Source organism: Leucopleurus acutus (genome assembly GCF_964270905.1).
Source record: "Leucopleurus acutus genome assembly, chromosome: 4".
In the NCBI taxonomy this organism is placed as follows: Eukaryota; Metazoa; Chordata; class Mammalia; order Artiodactyla; family Delphinidae; genus Leucopleurus; species Leucopleurus acutus.
In genome coordinates this window covers 137,658,080-137,675,494 of record NC_139146.1, presented here as the reverse complement: position 1 = coordinate 137,675,494, position 17,415 = coordinate 137,658,080, and the positions used below count along the sequence as shown (strand labels likewise).

Below are 17,415 nucleotides of genomic sequence, written 5' to 3'. Positions count from 1 at the left end.
ACATGCCGCGGAGCAGCTGGGCCTGTGAGCCATGGCCACTGAGCCTGCGCGTCCAGAGCCTGTGCTCCGCAACGGGAGAGGCCACAACAGTGAGAGGCCCGCGTACTGCAAAAAAAAAAAAAAAAAAAGTTTTGGGAAGATGGAATTATGAAGTTGCCTGAAAAATGGCAGAAGGTAGTGGAACAAAAGGGTGAATACGTTGTTCAATAAAGTTCTTGGCGAAAATGAAAAATGTGTCTTTTGTTTTTACTTTAAAAACCAAAGGCACTTTTTTGGCCATCCCAATACTTCATTAGCATATGATGTGGAACAGAGAGTAACTCATTTGCAAAGGTGAGAAGTTAATCTGGGAATGAGAAACGGCCCCTCATGACTCCACCTATTGCAGTCACAGCTCATAAGCCTGTGGGTTACAAGTATGCCGCTGACCAGTGTCATCTTCTGCCTGTTCTCGCCAGACACCCTTGCACTTGGCAGTGATCACCAGGCAGGAGGCTGTGGTGGAGGACCTGCTGAGGGCTGGGGCCGACCTCACCCTTCTGGACCGCTCGGGTAACTCTGCTTTGCACCTGGCTGCCAAAGGAGGACACGATGAAATTCTCAGCATTTTACTCAAGCACAAGAAGGCAGCACAACTTATCAACCACCCCAACGGGGAAGGTAAGAGACAGTCACACATCGTGGTGTAACCCTCTCTGTCTGCTTTCTACACAAAAAGTAGCTCTCTGGTAAATGTGTGTTATTTGATTGGCACCCCAAAGTGCTTTCCTTAATCACTTAGAATTCATCATCTCTTACGGAAATTTCCATTGCTGGCTGTAGCTAATTCCTTTAAAGATCATTTGGAATAGTCAGTCAGTAGGAGGAAAAAGCAAAGGCCTGAGCAAACACCAGTCTTGGTATGTAGAAAGCATCCGTTATTCGGAGAATGTTTATGTGCTCTCAGTGTCTCCTGAGAACGTGAAAGGAGTCTGGGTTTACATGCAGAATAACTGACTTACAGCACCTGTAAAGACTGTCTGAAGGAGAGATTCTGTCGGCACTCGACATGCTGACCCCCGACAGCCTTCCCTCCCCGTGACCGTGCCTGTGCTTGGGCTGCAGGTCTGAACGCCATTCACGAGGCCATGATGAGTAACAGCTTGCCGTGCCTGCTGCTGCTCATGGGCGCAGGGGCTGACGTCAACGCTCAGGAGCGGAAGTCGGGGCGCACGGCGCTGCATCTGGCCGTGGAGCACGACAACATCTCCTTGGCTGGCTGCCTGCTCCTGGAGGTGAAGGATGCGCTTACCTGCCTTTGCATTCAATTCCCAAAGGGGATTGGGGGAAATCTTTTCGAAGGATGATGTCGCGAACAGGTTATCTCCCTACATTCTGCTCCACCTTTGTAACATCTACCCTATCTACTCGACGCTTCAGAATAGCAGCTCAGGCTCTCCCGGCATCCCTTGCCTGGTTATTTCTAACTGGGGATTTCTTCAATGGCAGAGCCTGCCCAAAATAGCAACAGGGCTGGTAATATGACCCGGGGAGCCATGCAGACAGGGGGAGGCGGGGACAAAAGGGCGAGAGAACCTTGGACTAACCCTTTTCTGTGGGGGGATTTTAGGGTGATGCCCATGTAGACAGCACCACCTATGACGGAACTACACCCCTGCACATAGCAGCTGGGAGAGGGTCCACGAGGCTGGCAGCTCTTCTCAAGGCAGCAGGTAAGGGAGCCTGGCGGTCGGTGATGGAAAATGTCATCAGGAATGCAAACCCAGCCTCAGTAGAGCAGCCATGCCACCTTCTTAAGCCACAGACCCGCTGCGGAAAGGCACAAGTAAATAAAAGTTCTCTGGCAAATCACATTCAACTGCCGTAGAGGCACTGTTTGGACTAGTAATCCTGGGCTTCGTGCTGACAGTCACGTTAGTTTTTACTCTCCAGTTCACCTGTTTGTTTTGGATGTGGGTTGTCTTCATTGACTCCCATGACAAGAGCTCTTAACGTTGAATCGAATTCCTTGTAGAATTCGGAGCAGTATCCACCTCAGGTCATGTCATAAGTCCTCAGAAGGAAAAGTTTATTGGTATAAGAAATGATTTAAAGACTTCCTTTTGCAAGAAAGGTCCCTGAGAAGCCAGAGTAATAGGAAAAAACAAGTGGGCGGTGTGTTGAGTACTGTCATGTACCAGGCACTAAACATCGCTAGGTGCTGTTGGGCTGTTGGGCTATAGGCACTCCACATGCACTGTCTCATCTAGTCTTACTTAATCCACAATAACCCTTTGAGACAAAGCCCATTATTAGTCCCATTTTATAGCCAAGGAAACAGACTAGAGAGACTTCTGCATCCCGGTCCCAGGGCCCCAGTAAGGGGCAGAGCTGTGAGTCACACCTCGTCACCCTGAACTTCCAGACTCCATTCTCTCTGCTGTGTTTCTGTCCCCTGTTTTGCTCAAGGATTTGAAGGTGTTATTCCAATTCAGTCCTCTCTTCCTGTGAAATATAGAAAAAATTATTCCTGCTCATCCTTGAATCTCTACTGCCTTGTGTATTTAGAACCTCAAAAAATGTTTAATGGAATTGGTATCTCAAGCCTGTCCTGGCCTATGTGATTTACCTCAGAGGTTATTAAATTTTTTTTAGAAAATAAATGCTTCACAAATTCAAGAAAAGAGAAGATTAAATACCTTCTAAAAAAAACTGAGGCCAGAAAAATATGAGAACCTTTTCTTTGGCAGCACTACATTTTTCTGACATCACATCCCGAATAAGCAGCAGCCTTTTCTTTCCTCCTTTGTCAAGTTGACGTTCCCGTGAACAAGAGACGATGATTGCAGTGTGGATGAATAGTGTGGCGAGTCACTGGTTATAATTAAGAAAGGCCTTCAGACGAGAAGCTCTGACCCTTCCAAGAATGCTTTCTCTCTAATTCTCAGTATCCCATGAAAGGAGTAGCAAGTAGCAGTTTCTCCAGTATATAAATGAAGAAACTCAGAAGAAAAACCTAGTCCTGGGCTTCCCTGGTGGCGCACTGGTTGAGACTCCACCTGCCAATGCAGGGGACATGGGTTCGAGCCCTGGTCCAGGAAGATCCCACGTGCCGGGGAGCAACTAAGCCCACGCACCACAACTACTGAGCCTGCACTCTAGAGCCCGCAAGCCACAACTACTGAAGCCTGTGCACCTAGAGCCTAGCCTCCGCAATAAGAGAAGCCACCGCAATGAGAAGCCCGTGCACCGCAACGAAGAGGGGCCCCCGCGCACTGCAACTAGAGAAAGCCCACGCGCAGCAGCGAAGACCCAACACAGCCAAAAATAAACAAAATTTAAAAACAAAATTTAAAAACAAAAACAAAAAACCTAGTCCTGAGCTCAGAGTCATGAAGAAGATCACTTAAGGAACAGACCTAGTTCAGCTTCTCCATCTTGGGTCCTGCAAATTGTTCATCCTAGTTTCTCTACTGTTTCCGTGGTCGGGTGACACTTACTGCCCCAGAGATCAGGCTGCAGCTGGGAGAACAGAGTAAGAAGTGGCATGCAGATCCTCTCATTATTATTATTATTATCTCTATTATTATTTATTATCCCCTATTATTGAAGTTGTCAAGAGTCAAACGTCCTCCCAGCAAGACTAAAACAAGGTCCTCTTTCCAAAAGGGGAGCGTGCTGAACTTCCTACTGTTCATCAGGCAGCAATAAAATAGTCTCTCTAAGCCTTTGAGAAGTTAACTCTAGCCTTAATTTTTGAGTTACTTCAGGTGTTTCTCGCTGCAGGCTAAGGAACAGACCAGATTTTCCAAGATTGGCCCTAACTTTTTCAACAACTCCACATCCTACCAGAAGGTTTTCTTGGCATTTTGCGTTTAAGGATCAGTGCCGTACCCAGGAGTAAAGCGGAACAGGTTGGCACTAGACAGCAGCAGCTTTGCTCTTTTGAGCCAGCAGGTGAAGAGGCTGAGAAACGTGCGGCGCTGGGCATCAATTTGAACATTTAGGACCTTAATCCCGAGCGTGCACCCTGGTCCCTGTAAACTGCTGCCGTCGGTCCTCAGGTTAAAGATGCATCGTTCACTTGAAAACTGTCCTATAGCGTTAAATGTGAGGGTCAGCGTGTTCCAGGTCTTTTGTTTTTGAAAGTGTCCTTGGCCATATGGGGTATCTGCAGTCACCTTTACAGTCAAGATGCATTAGAACTTATTTAAATTTAAATTTTTAAGTTTAAAAGCAGGTTTCTGGATATTTCAGTAGAAAATGTGTTTTATATGCTTATAAATAAACATGTTTTATCTGTTTATAGACTCTGACCCCTGCAGGCAGTTAGAAGTTGACAAGATGTGGGTTTACCTAACGCTGTGTTAACTTGACTTCGCAGGAGCAGATCCCCTGGTGGAGAACTTTGAGCCTCTGTACGACCTGGATGACTCTTGGGACGAGGATGGAGAGGATGAAGGAGTCCTGCCAGGAACCACTCCTCTGGATATGGCCACCAGCTGGCAGGTGAGTGCGGCTCCGCCCGTGTGCTCGCTGCTCCTGAGGGAGCTCCAGGTCCAGGGACGTCAGAGCAGGTGGCCTTCCTCGGTCTTTACTCCCCAAAGCACATGCCTGTTATTTTTTAAGAAAGTCTGCTTGTCAAGAGCTGTATTTATCTTGAAAAGCCTATCTGTGAAAGATCTAGGTCAGCAGAGTTCTGAGTGTAAAAGTATATGGCTAATCAGATCAGAGTTAGATGAGAGAAACACAAAATTCACGTTACAGGTTACCCACTCTGAACTTACACCACAGTCGTTCCCATCTCAGTTTCTGAAGCCAGGATAACTGTTACGGTTGGCTTGAACTTCGGTAAGTGATTTCTGAACATAAAAAGAAATGGGGATTCTTCTGAGGATCTGCACAAATGTAAACAAAGTAAACAGCCTTAAAGCTTTCCTCGGAACTCTGCTGACCTGAGATCTGAAGGCGAAAGCAGTTACTGGGTCTTTTGGGCGTCGGGAGGGGAGCCAGAGGGAGGAGGTGGGCGGCCCAGCTGAATATTAACCCTTCGCAGGGCCAGGTGCCGCTCCCTGTCCAAAACTGCCCGCTTGCCCCTCGCGGGCCGCGTGGGTTGAGCTGAGTGACCCTGGCAGAGAGACCACACGGCTCTCTTTACGTTGAACGCCTGGTTTTCCCAGAAGCCTCACCACAGAACACAAAGATAACCCACTTCAGTGACCCCATGTGGTCCTCGCCCAGGTCAGCCAGCCACCGAGTGACTGCAGAGAGCGCAGAACAGCCCCCAGAGCTATGCAGTTTTGTTTTTTACCTCCCTTTTAACCTAAGACTTTTCTGGCCCCGCAGTTAAAACGTGGATGGTGCCAGGAGGCTGACCCCAAGCCCTGTGAGCGTTTGTACACACCTCAGTTTGGGCACGTTCGTAAAACTCGCTCTCAGAAGCCTTTTCACTAGGGAGGAGGGGCAGCCGCAGAGCCCAGCTTCACAGCTCAGCGTGAGCTCAGCCCCCTCCCTAGCTCTCAGGGAACATCGCTGACCCACACGTGGCTGACTGGGTGGCCTAGACTGCCTCTGCCCCTCAGCAGGGCCGTGGCCTTGGCTCTGTGTGAGGCTGGGTTGGGTCTTGCTCCCCACCTCAGGCGGCTCCCGTGGAGCACAGCCTCCCAGGCCCAGAGCCCCCAGAGGGCACGCGTATTCCCGGGTGATGGTACTGACCCCTCTTCCCATTCCTCCGTCTTTGGGGTCCTGGCCCCTCCTGAGGAGGACACGCTGAGTCCTTTATATTACAGAGAAGCAGATTTCCCTCATGGTCCCTGTAACGTGCAACATCTCCCCGTGCTTTTCCTCCCAACAGGTATTTGACATATTAAATGGGAAACCCTATGAGCCAGAGTTTACATCTGACGATTTACTGGCACAAGGTGAGTTGTGGGAGAAGCGGGTTCTTTGAGCCAGTGTCATCTCCACCCTGTCACTGAAGCGGGGGGGGGGGGGGGGTCAGGGTGTGCTGTGAAAGGCACAGGGGCTTCTCTCAGAATCAGGAGACCCTGGAGGGGTGCCACGGAGAAGGCCCAGCTGTAAATTACGACAGCGTGGGCTGCTGCTGACTTCCAAGTGAAGGAGCGTGACTGCTTCCCCGGGGCGGGAGGGTGAGCGGTGTGGCAGTGATCCATCCCTCCGGAGCGTCTCTGGTCGGTTAGGACGGTCGTGTTTCTTCTTTATTCTCTTCAGGAGACATGAAACAGCTGACTGAAGATGCGAAGTTGCAGCTCTACAAGTTGCTAGAAATTCCTGATCCAGACAAAAACTGGGCTACTCTGGCACAGAAATTAGGTTTGGGGATACTAAATAATGCCTTCCGGCTGAGTCCTGCTCCTTCCAGAACTCTCATGGACAACTACGAGGTAACACGTCGTCTTACATCTTTGACTATGTTTATTTGACTTTGCTCTGTTGACACCATTGGCCGGAGCATAATCCCTTTCCTTCTCCCTTAACTCTGAGGAAGAAAATCAGTCATTACCCGTGTCCTGGGAGGGTTGACCCAGGACAGCAGGAAACCCACCTTGGCTGTTTTCAGACACCTTGAGACTTGCTGCAGAAATGCTACTTAAGAGTGTCAGGATGGTCACAGAACTTTGATCTCGCTGAACAAAGACGAAAGACTGTAATCAGCCTTCATGCCTTGCCCTCCCCAAGAACATGCCTTGATCACATGTCAGCACATGGAACCAGTGACGTGACTCCTTGCGGAGCCATTACCTGGTGATGCTTTCCTTTCTAAAACAAAAAGGTAGAAAAACACGGGGTGAAATTACTTTCTGTGGCGAAGTTCATCATCAGCTCGTTTCTCAGTGGTTTCCAGAGCTTCGGGGATATGGGGTAGCCTTCACTCCGGGTAGAGTTGTACTGCCTCAGCACCTTCTCTGCTTACTGTAAAGTGCTTCTCCGTGATTCCCTGAGTGGTCTTTGAGCTGAAACAGGAAACTTGATTCAAAGACCGCGTATGTTTGAGTTGCTCTCTGCCCTGAGAGCAACCTCCCAGGCCGCCGGCTATCTCGGCGGAAGGGGCGTGCTGTCGTGTTCACAGCCTGCCTGCTTGTCCCTGCACAGCTTTGAACGCAGAGACATCCTCTTTCTTCATTTCTGTCTCGCAGGTCTCTGGGGGGACAATAAAAGAGCTGGTGGAGGCCCTGAGGCAGATGGGCTACACCGAAGCCATTGAAGTGATCCAAGCGGCCTTCTGCACGTCGGGCAGTGCGGCCACCAGCCCGGTGGAGGCTGCCCCCCAGGCCCACTCGCTGCCCTTCTCGCCTGCTTCCACAGGGCAGCAAATAGGTAAAGAAAAAGGATTGAAAAAGCGGTCGAGACATTTCCCCGCCCTGCCAGGCTGGCGCCTTCAGCCTCTGGGGCTGTGGCCTGTCCTCCCCACCACCACCTCCCGGACACGCCGTCCGCTACGTCCGTCTCCCTCGGGGACCATAGGTTGTACTGTCTTCCCCTCCGGACGCTACCATTCAGGGGAGGGGCTGTCCCCACAACAGCCACATGGGCACCCGCGTCACTCAGGTTCACGGTAAATACCAAAACAGCAGGCTGCAGGCGGTGAAGGCCAGCATTACTTCTCTCACTGCTTAAATTTACGAAAGAGAGAGAAACGTCCAGACCCGGGTCGGTGGAGGCAGGACTAGCGCCCCAGGCTGTGGACTGACGCTGCGACGTTTCCCACCGCTGCCCAGGCTCCCCTCCTGTGGTCCTGTCTCTCCTCCCTTCAGCCTCCCCCCGTGTCCACAACGCTGCCCCGTCACCCCACCTAGAACGCGTGCCCTAATGGACTCCCAGCGCCACAGTCCTCCATTTCCCTTCAAATGTATTCTCCCGCCCTAACAACCATTTCTCTCATGCTCTCTCCTCCTACGCTGCCCACACCCCTTCCCACTCCTCACTCATCCCGTGTCCTCGCCTCACTCCACCGAGGACAGAGAAACCACTAGATTTCTCTCGTCTTTGCACCACCAGACCACCAGCCCGCCTGGGCCCGCCTCTTGCCCGGCCAGGTCCTGCTCCTCTAACCCTCGCTTCGCTCTCATGCCTTAGCATTTTCTCCCTCCCGACTAGATCCCCTCGCAAGCGTGCTGCAGTTTCTCTCATCTTTTCAAAATAAAACGGAAACAAACATCCCCTTGATTCCCCCATCCCCTTTAGCCGCAGCCCGATTTCTCTGTTCTCCTACCCAGCCAGGCTTCCTGGAAGAACTCTGTAGCGTTCTTCTCTCCACCTCCTCTCCTCTCTCCTCGACACCCTTGCCTGCAGTCGGCCTCTACCCCACCCCTGCACCAGGCCCCTCTCACCACGAGGACCGGCGTCGGCTCACATCTGGTCGCCATCCGCTCGCAGCGCGCATCCCGGGGGACCGCTCTTCAGACAGCCTCCCCTCCGGGCTCTCCCCTGGCACGCTCACCTCCACACTCACCTTTTAAAGTTGCAGCCTCCAGAGCCCCGTCCTAGGTGCTCCTTACTCGTCCTCACCTGCCAGGACTCTTGATACCCACTCACGGCCAGGCTCGGCGCTGGCCACGGCGGTCACAAGCACTGCCACCCTCCAAGAGGTTGCGACTGCGTGTGAACGCTCGCTGGCCCCGACCGCCCCCACCCAGCCCACCTCCGTCTCTTGCCTCGATGCCTGCGGCAGCTCCTAGACAGTCTCCCTGTTTCCAATCTCTCCGCCCGCCTTCAGGCCATTCCCTACACAACAGGTAGTGTCATTCTTTTTAAAAATGACGTTCCTCCCTCCCCTTCATTCAGCCATTCAACAGATCTCTACTGAGCACATCTGGCGTGCCCACCCAGCAGTGTTGCAGGCGTTGAAGATGGGTCAGTGAGCAGCAAAGACAGTGTCCCTGCTTTATCTGCTCTCTCTTTCAAACGTCACTTTCGCCTGTGCTTCCTCCTGCCCCCCGCCCTGCCGCGTGTTCCTTCTGCCCCCCCAGATCACTAGTCCGATCCAGGCTCAGGGTCTTTGAGCTTTCTCGTCCCCTTCCCCGCAAAGGTCCTTACCTGGCGGGCTCCTTCTTGCCGTTCAGTTTCAGCACTGGTGTCACCTTGCTGGGGTGGGAGGGCCCTTCCTCGGGGCGTGAGGACAGGTGTTGTGCACGCTTTAGAAAGGAATAGCGTATCCACCAGAAAACCACCCACACACATCTCCTGTCATATGACCTGACGCTCCGTCTGCACAAAGAAAGAAGTAGGTAAATACTTACATTTTAAAAAGCCTTAAGCCCTCAATTTGTAGTTATTTTTAAAATACCTCACAGTTCCTAGCACATAACAGAAACCCGTAAAGATTGATGGGTTGAATAAATCAATGACAATAGCCATGCCCCTGCCATTAAGGTCTTAACATTTTAACACTGGAATTTAATATACAAGAAGATAGCTTTTTGATGCGCGCACGGCAGACTTCTGTTTCCTTGGTCACTCTCTCCCTATAGGAAATAATTCACATTGCTCAGATCCCTCAAGACACTTCTCAAAGGAGAATCTGACCTAATTGCCCAGTAGAGGCTCATTTTCATCAAAATCACCTTACTTTTTTGGCTACCAAAATATTTTTGAGGCAGTGTATAGTGTCTAATAGCATACGAGGCCCAGAGGGAGATCTCATTTTTATTTCCTACTTCTGTCACCAATTTATTTTGCCTACGTTCAGCAATTTCCCCAGCTATAAAATAGGTAATACAGTGGGTGGAAAAAATACACCTAATTTCTAAGAAAAAAAAAAAAAAGGTACACTTTGAGTCTAGAGAATTCAGAAAGGATTCTGATAAACATGAGGCTAGATTATAAGAAAGAGAGGTGAAAACACTTGGCTAACTTTGACATTTTCACACTTTTTATAAAGCTCAGTGTTTTCTGTCCCCACCCCTCCAATTCCCCCCCGCGCCGTGAACAGTAGCAACACCTGGGGCGGCGTAGGTGGGCCCGTGGTGACTGGTGGAGGGGAACAGGCAGAATTCTGCAGCCCACGAGCCTTCCAGATGCACACGGGAGCCCAGCGGGGATGGCCGTGTTCCCCGTGCACCCCTGTGAGTCCGTGCTTTCTCCCCCCAGACGAGTTCCGGGACGACAGCGTCTGTGACAGCGGCGTAGAGACATCCTTCTGCAAACTCAGCTTCACAGAGTCTCTGACCAGCGGCAGCTCCTTGCTAACTATTAACAAAGTGCCCCACGATTACGGGCAGGAAGGACCTCTAGAAGGCAAAATTTAGCCTGCTGGCAGCTTCCAACACCGAGTAAACCAAAGCTCTGAAATTCCATCGCGTTGTCCAGAGGAAGGAAGTGCATCCGAAGGAGCTCCCAGGAATGCCGGCCTGCTTGGATCGCGCTGGGGTGTAATTCCAGGCCTTAAACGTGGATTTCTTCTTTGGTTCTGAAATGAATTTTAGTTCAGTTGACTTACCGATAGCGTCTACGATCACAGCCCGCGGCTGGGCTGACGCCTCTTCGGGAGTGCGGTAGCTTGTTGAGCTTTACCAGCTGCTTTCTGTTATCATTGCTGCTGTCCCTCTGCTGCTTCCCCACTGTCATTAAAAGTTGTCACAGTCCCTACTGGGTGTTCCTTCTGGCCGTCCATAGCACAGTTGTGCATTCAGATTAAGGATTATGAATTTTAAAGTGAGAGTTATTTGGTGTGTGATTTAAAAAAAAAAAAAAAAAAAGGCTCATTAGGACTTCCCTGGCTGTCCTGTGGCTAGGACTCGGTGCTTCCACTGCAGGAGGCCCGGGTTCGATCCCTGGTTGGGGAACTAAGATCCCGCAAGCTTGAGTGGCTGGGAAAAAAAAAAAAAAAAAAAAAAAAAAGCTCACTGCTTTTCCTAATGTGGTTCTCTCTGTGATTTGAAAAAAGAATATGTACATGTCAGTATTTAAACATGGTTACAATCAGTCCTGAAAATGGTATTTCCCCCCCTTTGGCTGCATTTTGCTATTGTAAATATGTTTTTTAGATCAAATACTTTAAAGGAAAAAATGTTGGATTTATAAATGCTATTTTTTATTTTACTTTTATAATAAAAGGAAAAGTAAATTGATGAGCTCATCTTGTTTGATCTCTACAAATATTTTTCTAAGATTATTCCTTATAATCACGGGATCATTCCATAGCCTGGTTCTCACATTCACAGTTCCCTCTAGAATCAATTTTTTGATCCAGAAATGAGCAAAAAAAAAAAAAATATTTCAATCTCAGATGAAAGCTCTGGGTTTGTCAAATCCTTGCCAGGCTCATTTCATTTAGGCTGTGTCACTTCATCTTCCTCCATCATCTCATGCAAAACTGTTTCCTCTTCAACCCTCAGTGTGTTCCCAATGCCTCTGCGATGCATAAAGTATTGAAAAGCCTTCCAGCACGAAGCTTTGCTGAACTCTTCACTCAAGAGGTTGAAAATAAGGGAGAGGAGAAATGAAAAGTGTTTGAATGAGGTGCTGTGGTGGACACTGTGATGTGCAACCCAGATCCTTCTTCCACAAAGGACTTGTCAGCCCAGCTGCTGGGGGCACACTGAACCAGTCCTTCATTGTCATTTCAACAGTCTTCACCAGGTATAGATTCCATCTCAAGAAACCACTTTCTTTGCTCATCCATAAGTAACTCTTCATCCCTTTAAGATTTATTATGCGGTTGCAGCACTTCAGTCACATCTTCAGGCTCCACCTCTAATTCTACTTATTGTTTCCACCACATCTGCCGTTCACTCCTCCACTGAAATCTTGGCCCCCTCAAAGTTGTCCATGAGGGCTGGAATCAACTTCTTCCAAACTCCTGTAGGAATGTGGATACTTTGACCTCTTCCCATGAATCATGAATATTCTTCATGGCATCTAGAATGGTGAATCCTTTCCAAAACGTTTTCAATTGAATTTGCCCAGATCCAGCAGAGGAATTTCTACCTATAGCCTTACAAAGTGTATTTCTTAAATGATAAGACTTGAAAGTGGAAACTACTCCTTGATCCACGGCTGCAGAATGGATGTTGTGTTAGGAGGCATGAAAACGTCATTAATCTTGTTGTGCATCTCCATCAGAGCTCTCAGGTAACCAGGTGCGTTGTCAATGAGCAGTCCTATTTTGAAAGAAATCTCTCTTTCTGAGCAGTAGGTCTCAACAGTGGGCTTAAAATAGTCAGCAAACCATGTTGTAAACAGATGTGCTGTCATCCAGGCTTTGTTCTTCCATTTATGGAGCACAGGCAGAGTAGACTTAGTGTACTTCTTAAGGGCTCTAGGGTTTTTAGAATTGTTAAGTGAGCACTGGTTTCAACTTAAAGCCACCAGGTACATTAGCCCCTAACAACAGAATCAGCCTGTCCTCTGAAGCCAGGCATTGACTTCTGCTCTCTAGCTATGAAAGTCCTGGATGGCATCTTCTTCCAATAGGAGGCTGTTTCATCAGCATTGAAAGTTTGGTGTGTAGTGTGGCCACCTCGTTCAGTTATCTTCGATCTTCTGGATAACCTGCTGCGGCTTCTACATCAGCACCTGCTGCTTCACCTTGCTCTCTGATGTTATGGAGACGCCTGCCTTCCTTCAACCTCTTGAGCCAACCTCTGCCAGCTTCAGACATTTCTTCTGCAGCTTCCTCACCTTTCTCAATCTTTACAGAACTGAACAAACGGAGGGCCTTGCTCTGGAATAGGCTTTGGCTTAAGGGAATGTTGTAGCTGGTTTGATCTTCTATCAGCAATAAGGCTCTTTTGCTTTCTTACCTTTGGTGTGTTCACTGGAGGAGCACGTTTCATTCCCTTCAAGAACGGAAGGGAATTGGCTTGGCTAACTGCTGCGAGAGGCCTAGTTTTCAGCCTTTCTTGCCTTTCGACATACCTTCCTGAGCTTGTTCGTTTCTAGCTTTTGATTTAAAGGGAGAGACGTGCAACTTTTTCCTTTCACTTGAACACTTAGAGGACCTTGTAGGGTTATTAACTGGCCTGATTTCAATATTGTTGTGTCTCACGGAATAGAGAGGCCCGAGGAGAAGGAGAGAGACAGGGAACGGCCATTCGGTGGAGCGGTCAGAACACACACATCATTTATCAGTTAGGCTCACCGTCTTCTATGGGCATGGTTTGTGACACCTCAAGACAATTACAATAGTAACATCAGAGATCACAGATCACCATAACAAATACAATAATAATGAAAAATTCGAAATATTTCAAGAATTACCAAATTGTGACACAGAGACACGAAGTGAGCAAATACTGTTGTAAAAAATGGTGCTGGTTAACACAGGGTTACCACAAACCTTCAATTGATAAGAAAATACAAAACAAAACCCCCCTGCAATATCTGCAAAGCGCAATAAAGAAAAACGCAATCCAACGAGGTATGCCTTATTCCAGTTTTCGAAAGTTCTATGTTTCAAGTAGAAACAGTAGCTTGAGTCTCCATAATTCTCCGACAGCAAACCCATGCCTCCATTCCTCCGCCAGTTTCATTCCTCTGTGAGAAACAGCTATTTTCCAGGCGGCCACGACGAGGCCTCCAGTCTTAGGGTATCGTGCGGACACTCCTCCTCCTGAGGGGAGGGGCCTACGTTCCTTCCCTGTACATCTAACCGGGTGTGTGACAAGGGGAGAAGTGATGCTAAGGGATTTCCAAGGTTAGGTAAGAAAATGCAATACAACTTCAGTCCCCCTGGGTCGAGTCTCTCCCTCCTGGAACCCAGTCACCAGGCATGCTCTGAGGGAGCCAGTGGCCACGTGTAGGTGTTCAACCAACAGCCTTCACCAAGGTCACAGCCAACGCCGGCGTCAACCGGCAGACGTGTGAGGGAGTGAAGCTTTGAGAGGATTCCAGCCAGAGTCACACCTGACTAGCCTTCACGCTGCCTCAGCTGACACGCGGAGGCCTGCCCCAGTGGCAGATTCAGGAGTAAATGAAACAATGGCTGATGTTTTCAGTCTTAGGTGTGGGGTGGCTTGTTACCGTCTCCAGGTCTCTAGCCCAACAATTCCCACACCAGGAGGTCACTTTAAAGAGAAGCTGACGGCAGCAGGAACAACGAAGCAACTCATGCCCAGACTAAAAATAACATTCCCCTACTTTAATAAGAAGCCCTGCTTCTGTTCCAGAAACTTCCTCTCTCTCCTCCCAGATTGCAGCGCCGGCCTGAGCCTCTGCATGGTGCTCAGACAAAAAGGCTACCAACGCTGTCTGTGCCTCTGAGGAAGGAGTGTTTTTCATTTTGGACCAGCAGATGGGGAAAAATACCAGAAGGAATGCAGGAGACAGGTGGAAAGCTACAATGGGCCTGAAATAAACCTTCCCAGAAAGCTGTCTCTCAGCAGGAAGCCATTTAAAAATAGCTTCCTGGACTTCCCAGGTGGTGCAGTGGTTAAGAATCCGCCCGCCAATGCAGGGGACACGGGTTCGAGCCCTGGCCCGGGAAGATCCCACATGCCGCGGAGCAACTAAGCCCGTGCATCACAACTACTGAGCCTGTGCTTTAGAGCCCGTAAGCCACAACTACTGAGCCCGCGTGTCACAACTACTGAGCCCACATGCCACAACTACTGAAGCCCACGCACCTAGAGCCCGTGCTCTGCAACAAGAGAAGGCACTGCAGTGAGAAGCCCGCGCACCTCAACGAAGATTAGCCCCTGCTCGCCACAACCAGAGAAAGCCCACGCGCAGCAACAAAGACCCAACGCAGCCAAAAATAAAAATAAATTAATTAATTAAATAAAAATACCTCCCTTAGAACCTTCGTCATCTTTTGAGCTTTCTATACCCTGCAAGCATAACCTAGACTTTTTCAGGATCGGCAGTCTTTCTTTTTTGGCTGTAGGAAGCCAGCCTGCTGCTCATTTACCCACCGGAGTCCCCTGCAGTAGTTGGATGTGGCAAGGATATTCCCAGCACCATCTCGGAGGGCAGCCCCACAAACCCACAAACCGGACCCTCTGCATCTTAGCAGGAGAAAAGAGGGGAAGGAGTCAGGCAGATTTGAGCATTTGTTACTTGCCAGCCCCTTTGCTTTAATGAATTCTAGTGATAATTCGCATGACATCCCCATGGGGTACATATTTAACCCCAATTTTACAATGAGGAAACAGATAATCTGAATATTAACTAACTCACCCCAGATTCAAATCCAGGTGTGTCTGATTCCACAGGTTATTCTTTAGCCATACCTGAAGTCCTGTATGTAAGAGAGAGAGAAAAAAATCCATACAAATCTGTATAAGGATGATGGAGTCATAATGTACCCCAGGCAAAATGCAAAGTGAACCCAGAGTATCACTAAAAAGATATGTTGCTTAAATGTCCACATGACTTGATTTCCCCTGTAATAACAGGCTAAGATGCTTAACTATAAATTATTCATAGACTGGAGGTCTCTAGTTACATCTCTTTCTCCTCCTTATTTTGTGTTTTGGGGGGAATTTTCTTTCTGATTGTGCTTCCACAAGTAATGGACTTAGGGAGGCACAGAAGTCCAGAGAAGGTGGAACTAAAATTCTTCTATTTTCTTAAGGATCACAGAACTTAGGGCTAGACAGTATCTTAAAGATCATCTAAATAAATCATCCAAATTGCCATCTTTTTTTAAACACCTACGACGTGAAAACATCTCCTCCCTATAATCCTCAGTATAGCTGCTGCTATCCCACAGACTACAAGTTCCTGTCCATGGGTTTTCTAGGTTCGTCGCTTGGGTTTGGGGTTGAGGGAAGTGCTGAGGAGGGGCGTGAAATTAAATGGATAGCATTCTCCGTTATTATAGATTCCACTGTGTCTGTAATAGCCTGCTTCCATTACCCTGGACAAGTGACTAGGTCCACAAATTGTTAAAGTTTCTTAGAATAAGAGGGAGGAAGGGGCTGAGACAGCATTTTCTCACCTCCAGCAATTAGCTTTTCCATGTTGATATCTCTCTCCAAAATGATTATTTCATTAAGATATCACAACAACCCTCAAGGAACGAAGATATGTATTCGGTCTAGATCTCTCGAGCATCTGTCACCTGCCAGGCTCTACAGTGAGTGGTGACTCATTATCCCATATCACTTGTTCAAAAACTCTGTGAAGTAAGAACTTTGTTGCAGTTTTACAGATGAGGAGACTGAGGCACACATAAAGCATTTAAACCACAGGATCTCCTGTCTCCACTCACGTGTTTCAATAAACCACACTTGCAGTAGGGGACAGGGGTGAGTAGGGCGTCTCTCTTCCACATAGTCATGAAGGGATCCAGGCTGACAGTGACTCTCCCGCCAACCCTTGGCTCCTAAGGTCTTGCTGGGGGTGACGGTCCGGTCAGCTGGAAGGGAGAGCACGGAGAAGTACGTGTGGGGGTTTAGAATGGGCTCCTTCCTCCCTCACACTGCACTGGAAAAAAACTTTAGTCCCATGGCCACACCAAGAGCTGGGAGGCTACCTACGTGGGTGATGTGATTTTGTTCCCAGTATCAGGTGCCCAGTATCAGGAGGGGGGTTGCTTTTGGCAAACAGGTCCCAGTTTCTGGCACAAATCAAAATTCCTTACCTAAAGGATGGAGATTGAACCTGAAGTTCCTTCGAGTTCCAACTTGTGTGCAAACATCCACTCACTCTGAAAGTCATCTGCAATCATGGTAAATGGCCTTGACCAAGGGCAAAATCATTTCCCTGGATTAAGAAGGAAAGAAGCATTGGAAGGACTGTCACAGGTTCTCTTACGGAAATCCTCAGAGATGACCAAGGGTATTAGATCAGGTAGGATGAGGGGAGGGACAGTTACCACAGCAAAGTCTTGTTATCCCTGCTCTGACTCAGGAGGACTCCCGCTCTCCAGCCTCCATGGTCTGTAGTCCCTTAAGTGCCGTGCAAGAGCCCTTGGGCATGTGGATGCTAAAGCTGAAGGTCTTCAAGTGGCCGTGGTGCTTGGAATCCCACCCAAAGGAGAGGGACAAGCAAGTTCATCTTTCTTGCAGTCTGCAGAGAACTGGCAGAAGACTAGCAGATGAAACTGAATTCTAGCAATCCCATCTCCCAGGCTTCCTTCTTGGGACTCAGGAAGCAGAGTTGGTGCTGAAGATGGTGAGATGAAACCTTGAATATGATGGCATCAGCTCAGGGAGGGTGATGAGTTGATGCCGGATACCAGATAACCATGTTGCTAGGTCTATTCTCTGGCCAGAGAGAGATTTTTTCTTTCCAAACCTGTTTTACAGTTTTCCTTCCCTTTCCTAAGGCAAGAATGCACAACTGAAGTTAGTTTTGCTTCAAAAATTTTAAATGAAGGACTTCCCTGGTGGCGTAGTGGTTGAGCCTGCCAATGCAGGGGACACGGGTTTGTGCCCCGGTCCGGGAGGATCCCACATGCCGTGGAGCGGCTGGGCCCGTGAGCCATGGCCGCTGAGCCTGCGCGCCCGGAGCCTGTGCTCCGCAACAGGA

The 17,415-nt window shown here is 48.9% G+C and overlaps 1 protein-coding gene and 1 long non-coding RNA gene across 4 annotated transcripts in view; one reads left to right on the top strand and one right to left on the bottom strand.

Moving 5' to 3' along the window:
• NFKB1 (nuclear factor kappa B subunit 1) overlaps positions 1 to 11,155 on the top strand; it is a 121,987-nt gene extending 110,832 nt beyond the window's left edge. For all 3 annotated transcript variants that reach the window (XM_082837658.1, XM_082837657.1, XM_082837656.1), the window contains 8 exons: positions 459 to 660; positions 1,105 to 1,274; positions 1,610 to 1,712; positions 4,364 to 4,488; positions 5,834 to 5,900; positions 6,211 to 6,383; positions 7,137 to 7,317; positions 10,090 to 11,155. In XM_082837658.1, the coding sequence (XP_082693784.1) occupies positions 459 to 660; positions 1,105 to 1,274; positions 1,610 to 1,712; positions 4,364 to 4,488; positions 5,834 to 5,900; positions 6,211 to 6,383; positions 7,137 to 7,317; positions 10,090 to 10,247 (1,179 nt within the window). In that variant the 3' untranslated portion in view covers positions 10,248 to 11,155. The remainder of the gene's footprint in view (positions 1 to 458; positions 661 to 1,104; positions 1,275 to 1,609; positions 1,713 to 4,363; positions 4,489 to 5,833; positions 5,901 to 6,210; positions 6,384 to 7,136; positions 7,318 to 10,089) is intronic.
• On the bottom strand, positions 9,037 to 17,048 carry LOC309960705. The gene is made up of 4 exons (XR_014326140.1): positions 16,526 to 17,048; positions 15,881 to 16,300; positions 15,118 to 15,178; positions 9,037 to 9,104 (listed from the first exon to the last, which is right to left on the bottom strand). It is a non-coding gene; the product is annotated as an uncharacterized lncRNA (long non-coding RNA).
• Positions 17,049 to 17,415: the final 367 nt, after the last annotated feature.